This window comes from Zootoca vivipara, chromosome 9, assembly GCF_965207765.1.
Source record: "Zootoca vivipara chromosome 9, rZooViv2.hap1.1, whole genome shotgun sequence".
Classification (NCBI taxonomy): domain Eukaryota; kingdom Metazoa; phylum Chordata; class Lepidosauria; order Squamata; family Lacertidae; genus Zootoca; species Zootoca vivipara.
Window position 1 is genome coordinate 67,377,303 of NC_142592.1, and position 8,770 is coordinate 67,386,072.

Consider the following 8,770-nt stretch of genomic DNA (forward strand, 5'->3'; position numbering starts at 1 on the left):
CACCATCTGTGGAATGCTCTCCCCAGAGAGGCTCGCCTGGTGCATCATTACATGTCTTTAGACACCAGGCAAAAGCATTCTTCTTTACCCAGGCCTATGGTTATTCAATAATCTATGGCCTGCAAAAGTGTTGGGGATAGGACTCTTTTTATTATGATTTTATCATTGATATCATGTAATATGTTTCTAATGTTGTACACCACCCTGATCTTTTGATAAAGGGTGGTATATAAATTGAATTAATAGTAATAACAACCATAGTACTGGTAAGCCAGGTGTCCCCTATCTTATATTTGTGCAGCTGGTTCTTCCTTCTTAAGTGCAGAGCCTTACATTTGTCCCTATTGAAATTCATTTTGTTAGCTTGGGCCCAGTTCTGCAATCTGTTAAGGTCATCTTGAATCCCAGTTCTGTATTCTGCGGCATTAGGTACCCCTCACTGGGCACACATCTTGAGGGGCAGGGAAAAGACTTGCACCTTGAACACACTGCATAAGGTCTAAACAGCTTCCGTATCATCGAGAAAAGTCCCTTGGGCATTAATCTAAAACGTGCAGTTTTGCCAGTTGCTGGGGAGCAATACTATTGTGTTTATGCCCTCTTTCTGACCTTCTCAGGGGTGGGGTGGAACAGATCTGGCTGGCTTTTGTGGGTGACAGGATGCAGAATGAGATGGATTTCTGCTGTAATCCAGCAGCGCTCTTGTGTTCATACGGGATGCTTCCTGTGTCATTCCTTTTTTAAAAACAACACACATCACATATCAAGTGCCCACTTCAAAAATCCATATGAAATATACAAAGGAGCTGGCTGGCTACGTCACTCTGATTTTAGGATTTTTGCCATACTGCTATGGGTGGTGCAACATTTTCTTTTATCTGAGTGCAGAGTGCAGAGGCTCGAAATCCTTTTAGATGAGGGGGGGGGTGATAATAACGATACAACAATACAATACGAATAGATTGCACTCGACTCATGATGATACAAGAATATAATACAAATAGGGGCTCATTCCTTTAACAGGTGGGGGTGGGACCTGCAGGTTCTCACGCTTTATGTCAGACCACCTCCGTCCCCTTTTCAGGTAGAAAGCTGGGGCTGAGCATCAATAACACTATTACTACTAATAATAATAATGGCATACAGCAATGCACATAAGATTGCACTGGACTCATCCCTTTAACAGGTGTGCCGCGGGGGAGGGGGGACCCCTCTGCAGGTTCTCAGCTTCATCTCAGACCACCACCCCCTCCCCTTTTCGGGGAGAAAACTGGGCCTAGGGTTCAATAGTATGTACTGTAATCAATAATGATTGCGGTGGTGGTGATGCAATCGGATCGTCCCTGTGACGGGTAGGGGGCTGAAGGCTCTTACGCCTCCCCTCCTTTTGAAGCGAATAATATTGGGGAGGGGGGGTCAACACCCCCAGCACCTCACACCGCCTGCCCCCCCCCGGTCGATTACTATTATTCCTATTACCATGAATTTATTCGTCACCCGCCCCTCACCCTAAGGACCCAGGGCAGGGGTGGGTGGGAGGGGGCACTTACCGCCCGCAGGAGGAGGCGGTTGAGGAGGAGGAGGAGGCCTGCCGGGCCCCTCCGGGGGTCTCGAATAGAAGCGCGCCGCCGTCGCTGCGCCTCACAGGCGCTCCCCCCGCGGCGGCGCCGGGCCTCGCCGCTTGCTGCTGCTGCTGCTGCCGCCGCCTCCCCTTCCTCCTCAGAGGGGGCTTCTCAGCCAGGGGGCTGCTCTCCATTCCGGGCGAGACCAGACTCGCCTCCGCTTAAGCCCGGGACGAGAATGGTTAATGGCGGCGGCTGAGGGAGGAGGGCCGCCCGGCCGCTTTGGCAAAAAAAAAAGCCGTTTGAAAATGGCGGCGGGAACCGCGCCGGCCAATCAGCGCCGCCGACGGCCGGTTGCTAGGAGACAGCGCGGGGGTGCGAGTGGGGGGAAGAGCTGCCAGGCCTGAGGTCTTCTTCGCTTTGGGGATTATTTATTTTTCAAAAGAATGAGGGTGGTGTTTTGTTTTGTTTTTCCCTCCTCCCTTCCTCGTACCGCCTCGTCTCGGGGAACGTGAAAGGAGTGGGATTAGGCTCCAGAAATGAAGGGAGCCGAGTTAGAGTCGCGGCTTCCTACGGGTTGCAGTGGGTCTACTCCCGAGTATGGAGTCCAACAGGTCGATCGCGATCTACCGGTAGTCGATCGCGAGGAAGTTTCTGGTAGCTCGCGGGTAGATCGTGGGTTCCTTAGTGATTGCCAGCCTAAAAGAAAAAAAGAGCTCTCCCCCCTAAAAAAAACACCTCAACAACTCTTGTCTCTCTCCCCCCCCCCCTCAAAGCTCAATAGCCACGGGCAATTGCAGGGAGAGCTCCTTCCCTCTTGCCGATATAGAACTCACCAGTATGTGTGTGTGTGTGAGTGCGTTGCGCATAATGGCTGGATTGCTCCTCCTCCCGGCTCCCTTAAAAAAAAACCAAGTCTACTTTCCCACTCCTCTTCTCTTTACATTCAAATGGATAAGCATGTGATGCTAAGCACGGAGCCAGGAAGGGGCAGACAGTTCCCCCTCCCTGAGCCGGGAGGGAGGGGGCGGACGGGGGGGGGAGCCACGAGAGGATGACCTGCGCAGCTTTGCCAGTGCCCCGGCAAGGGCTCTGGGTACTTGGGAGTCGGGGGTGGGGGGCCACCGGTGCTCCTGGCTGGAGGAGGCAGGCAAGCAAACAAACAAACAAACAAGGGAGGGAAGCAAACAAACAAACAAACAAGGGAGGGAAGCCGGCAGGAAAGGCTGAGGAGGGAGGAGGTGACAGGAGCAGCAACAGACTCACTACTCAGTCTTCATTATATATCCTCCCCTCAGGACTTCCCGCACCCGCTAGAATATTTTTGTACTTCTGCAAACTTTGGGGGCAAATAACCTTCTCCTTGGGCGTGAATGGGGTACACTCTGTTGGCACAGGTCTCACTCTTCTGTGATCACCCTGCAGCCCCTTGAATGCACTGCTTATAAAGCCAGCAAGTTCTGGGGAAGCATTTGCATTAGCCCAGTCTTCTCCAACCTGCTGTCTTTCAGACGGTTCTGGACTACGAAGCCCCAGGGGCCAATGGAAGCTGTAGTCCAAAACTTACACAGGGGCACCAGGTGGGTGAAAACCGCTGATCATTCCACCAGGCAAGGGCTCCTTAATATTCTCTCCTATCACCCAATCACCACCACCCGCCTGCTGCTGCCACTCTAGGCAGGAGTCTCGCTGATTCTGCTTCTCAACTTCCCCGTGAAATGCACATCATCCCCTTTACCTGCCTGCCTTCCCTCCTCTTGAACCCTCAAAAGGTTGTTTTAACTATCCTATGCTGGTAACACAAGTAGTAATTTTATGTGTATTGGGATTTCCTGAGGGGCATTTGGGAGGGGGGGATTCAGCTGTGTTTTTTGGGGGGGTACTTTGCTGTTTCTGGATACATGGGAGTTTAATAGGGACAATTTTATGATCTTAAGGTGGTCTGCCTGGAAAACAACACTGCAACAATTGTCTTTATGTGTGTGTGTATTTGCTTCCCACCTTTAGAACTCATGTTTTGGTTCTACTGGTACGGTACTTATTTCTGTGAATCTGCACTTTCATATTTAAAAATGACAAAGAGTAAACAACGTTCAAACATGACAGATTCCCTGAAGCTGGCCCTGACACAGTACTCGTCTGATATCAAACAGTTGGTTACCGAAATGGTGACACAGATGTCACACTAACAATGGATGAAGGCATGTATTTTTTAAGAAATCTTGATAGGTAGGTTAATGGAGTGGGTAAAGGAGTTTGTGCGGCGTACAGTTTTGTGAGTGCTTTTATGCAACTCTCTCCCAAGAAATCTCTAAAAGTTTCTGTTGTCCTCTGTAAGAAAAGTATTTGGGCAGTGCTGCCCCCCCAAAAAGGCTACCAAATCTGGTCAACCCCCTTTCCTTCTCCCTAAAAAAAGCTCAACAACTTTGAGCTGAACCCAAAAAAATGGGGGTAGATCACCGCCAGATTTTAATTCTGAAAGTAGATCACAGTCTCTTGGGAGTTGGCCACCCCTGGTGTACAGTATTTATGTAGTTATTTGCGCAGGCCTGGCAGGGACTGAAGGCGGCTTAGAGATAAAAGACCAGAACACAGCTAAAAACATAAGAAAAAGACTATTTTTATTTTATTTCATTAAACAAGATTTGAAATTTCAGCTCCCATTATGGCAGAATCCTTTGTTTCCATCTCCTCCACTAGTGTCCAGTTAATAATAATGATAATAATAATAATAATAATAATAATAATAGTTGTTGTTTATTATTTGTACCCCACCCATCTGGCTGGGTTGTCCCAGCCACTCCAGGCGGCTTATATAAAAAATATTTTACTATAACATTAAACCTTAAAAAGCATCCCTATATAGGGCTGCCTTCAGATGTCTCCTAAAAGATACAGAATTACTCAAAGTTAAAGCTATGGTTTTCCCAGTAGTGATGTATGGAAGTGAGAGCTGGACCATAAAGATGGCTGATCGTCAAAGAATTGATGCTTTTGAATTTTGGTGCTGGAGGAGACTCTTGAGAGTCCCATGGACTGCAAGAAGATCAAACCTACTGGAAGGACAGATCCTGAAGCTGAGGCTCCAATACTTTGGCCACCTCATGAGAAGAGAAGTCTCCCTGGAAAAGACCCTGATGCTGGGAAAGATGGAGGGCACAAGGAGAAGGGGATGACAGAGGACGAGATGGTTGGACAGTGTCCTCGAAGCTACGAACATGAGTTTGACCAAACTGCGGGAGGCAGTGCAAGACAGGAGTGCCTGGCGTGCTCTGGTCCATGGGGTCACAAAGAGTCGGACACGACTAAACAACAAAGAAATGAATGCTGGTCCTATCTTGATTTCAGCAAGGCCTTTGACAAGGTGCACCATGATATTCTTGTAAAGAAGCTGGTAAAATACAGGCTAGACAATGCTACCATTCAATGGATTTGTGACTGGCTGACAGACTGAACCCAAAGGGTGCTCATCAATGGCTCCTCCTCATCCTGGAGAGTAGTGACTAGTGGGGTGCCGCAGGGTTCTGTCTTGGGCCCAGTCTTATTCAACATCTTTATCAATGACTTGGATGATGGGCTTGAGGGCATCCTGAGCAAGTTTGCAGATGACACCAAATTGCGAGGGGTGGCTAATACCCCAGAGGACAGGATCACACTCCAAAATGACCTTAACAGATTAGACAACTGGGCCAAAGCAAACAAGATGAATTTTAACAGGGAGAAATGTAAAGTACTACACTTGGGGGTGGGGAATATATAGCATGGGAGACACCTGGCTTGAGAGCAGTACATGTGAAAAGGATCTAGGAGTCTTGGTAGAACACAAACTTGACATGAGTCAACAGTGTGATGCAGCAGCTAAAAAAGCCAATGCAATTCTGGGCTGCATCAATAGGAGTATAGCATCTAGATCAAGGGAAGTAATAGTACCACTGTATTCTGCTCTAGTCAGACCTCACCTGGAGTATTGTGTCCAGTTCTGGGCACCACAGTTCAAGAAGGATACTGACAAGCTGGAACGTGTCCAGAGGAGGGCAACCATAATGGTCAAAGGGCTGGAAACGATGCCTTATGAGGAACGGCTTAGGGAGCTGGGTATGTTTAGCCTGGAGAAGAGAAGGTTAAGGGGTGATATGATAGCCATGTTCAAATATATAAAAGGATGTCATATAGAGGAGGGATAAAGGTTGTTTTCTGCTGCTCCAGAGAAGCGGACACGGAGCAATGGACTCAAACTACAAAAAAGAAGATTCCACCTAAACATTAGGAAGAACATCCTGACAGTAAGAGCTGTTCGGCAGTGGAATTTGCTGCCAAGGAGTGTGGTGGAGTCTCCTTCTTTGGAGGTCTTTATGAAGAGGCTTGACAGCCATATGGTGTTTCCTGCTTGGCAGGAGGTTGGACTGGATGCCCCTTGTGGTCTCTTCCAACTCTATGATTCTATGAAAACTTTTGCTAGGATAAACCTGCTGACAAGTTTATTCTATTAGTTGATTAATGCATTTATATTTCACCTCTGCTCCAAGGAGTTCAAGGTGGTGTACGTACCGGTAGTTCTCCTGTTGCATGCAATATTATATATTGCATCTACAGTATTGTCAGCATTTAACCACTGCTCAGAGATCTGCAGTGTTCAAGGTGTTACTATTAGCATATACACCTCTTGACAACTTGGGACCAGTTTACCTGCAAGTTCACCTTAGCCCATAATGTGCCCACTTGACTACTTGGATCTGCATAACTGGCACTGCTTAGATTCGGTTCTCCACATCTGCACTGGCAATTTATTTATTTATTAAGTCCTAATATCCAGTTTTATTTATTTATTTATTAAGTCCTAATATCCAGTCCTAATATCCAATCCTAATATCCACACCCCAGGTAGTGTGGTTGCTGACCTTGAGCCAGACATCTTGGAGAGTGAAGTCAAATGGGCCTTAGAAAGCACTGCTAATAACAAGGCCGGTGGAAGTGATGATATTCCAGCTGAACTATTTTAAAATTTTAAAAGATGGTGCTGTTAAGGTGCTACACCCAATATGCCAGCAAGTTTGGAAAACTCAGCAATGGCCAGAGGATTGGAGAAGATCAGTCTACATCCCAATCCCAAAGAAGGGCAGTGCCAAAGAATGCTCCAACTACCGTACAATTGCCCTCATTTCACACGCTAGCAAGGTTATGCTTAAAATTCTACAATGCAGGCTTAGGCAGTATGTGGACCGAGAACTCCCAGAAGTGCAAGCTGGATTTCGAAAGGGCAGAGGAACCAGAGACCAAATAGCAAACATGCGCTGGATTATGGAGAAAGCTAGAGAGTTCCAGAAAAACGTCTACTTCTGCTTCATAGCCTTTGACTGTGTCGACCACAGCAAACTATGGCAAGTTCTTAAAGAAATGGGAGTGCCTGATCACTTCATCTGTCTCCTGAGAAGTCTCTATGTGGGACAAGAAGCTACAGTTAGATCTGGATATGGAACAACTGATTGGTTCAAAATTGGGAAAGGAGTACGACAAGGTTGTATATTGTCTCCCTGCTTATTTAACTTATATGCAGAATTCATCATGCAAAAGGCTGGACTAGATGAATCCAAAACCGGAATTAAGATTGCCGGAAGAAATATCAACAACCTCAGATATGCAGATGACACAACCTTGATGGCAGAAAGCGAGGAGGAATTAAAGAACCTTTTAATGAGGGTGAAAGAGGAGAGCGCAAAATATGGTCTGAAGCTCAACATCAAAAAAACCAAGATCATGGCCACTGGTCCCATCACCTCCTGGCAAATAGATGGGGAAGAAATGGAGGCAGTGAGAGATTTTACTTTCTTGGGCTCCTTGATCACTGCAGATTGTGACAGCAGTCACGAAATTAAAAGACGCCTGCTTCTTGGGAGAAAAGCAGTGACAAACCTAGACAGCATCTTAAAAAGCAGAGACATCACCTTGCCGACAAAGGTCCGTATAGTTAAAGCTATGGTTTTCCCAGTAGTGATGTATGGAAGTGAGAGCTGGACCATCAAGAAGGCTGATCGCCGAAGAATTGATGCTTTTGAATTATGGTGCTGGAGGAGACTCTTGAGAGTCCCATGGACTGCAAGAAGATCAAACCTATCCATTCTGAAGGAAATCAGCCCTGAGTGCTCCCTGGAAGGACAGATCATGAAGCTGAGGCTCCAATACTTTGGCCAACAACAACAACAATCCAGTTTTACCTGAAAAAAAATTGCCAAGCAATTTCCCCTAACACATGCATTTATACTCACAGTTTACCCTGCCGTGTGCATCTTAGTACACATGACTTGGCTGGAGAACTGCCAAAAAGTGTGAATTTTGGAGGATGGCTGTATTGCAGTTTGCACATTGCTCAAGAAAGTGCAAGGTAGATAGGTTTAAGTGTGAACTGAATCAAATTTCTCCCCCACATCCCTGTCTCACTATGGAGCTATGGTCTACCTCTCCCCCCCCTCCCCGGGGTCACCTGTGATGTAGGCCTGTTTCAGGTCTGCAGTTGGTACAGAATACCCCTTTTCTTTGGAGAAGGGCTGGTAAGGTGCTCTTTAGAACTGCCTCGTGCTCAGTTTCTGCATTTTTCACCTACTCCACCCCTATGTGTTACATGTCTGGCCAAAGTCTGAAGGCTCCTTTCAGGTACCGGAGCAAATCTCTCTTGCTGGAGTGAACAGCCTTGGCAAAGAACCACCTGACTCTGGTTTCATTTCTCCACAAAAGGGCAAGGAGTGGAGGGGGGGGGAAGCAATAAATGAATGTCATCTGGTGCAAAGCAGTTTTGACTGGTTCAGTTATTTTAAGCCAAAGTGTACAGTTTAGAATCTCTGTACCAATGCTAATGAGTTTTGTTTATTGCTTGGCATGCACACAGAGCCATTCGAACTACTCAGAACACATTTCTGCAAAGAAACTCCATTGCAGTCTTGTACTGGGTTGACATGTTTGGCTGACTTACCCTCTTACCAGCTAATATTTCCCATTTTCCCACTGTAAACATTTGCATCTGCAGCCCCGAGGAGCCCCAAAAGTGATGTCTGTGGCTCATATTTGCCTCTGCCGTTGAATATGTGTTCAAGAATTAGGAAACAGACAAATACTGAGCTAGCTTTCCAGGGTTTCAGGACAGACAACCTTCCCAGCCCTTCTTGGAGAGGCCAAGAATTGAACCTGAGTGTGTCTGCATGCAAAGCAGACACTCT

General features: G+C 47.0%; 1 protein-coding gene across 1 annotated transcript in view; it reads right to left on the reverse strand.

The window, feature by feature from the left end:
• Positions 1 to 2,177, reverse strand: part of NET1 (neuroepithelial cell transforming 1) — a 65,033-nt gene extending 62,856 nt beyond the window's left edge. The window contains exon 1 of the mRNA XM_060279238.2: positions 1,551 to 2,177. Coding sequence (XP_060135221.2) covers positions 1,551 to 1,756 — 206 coding nt within the window. The 5' untranslated portion in view covers positions 1,757 to 2,177. The remainder of the gene's footprint in view (positions 1 to 1,550) is intronic.
• Positions 2,178 to 8,770: the final 6,593 nt, after the last annotated feature.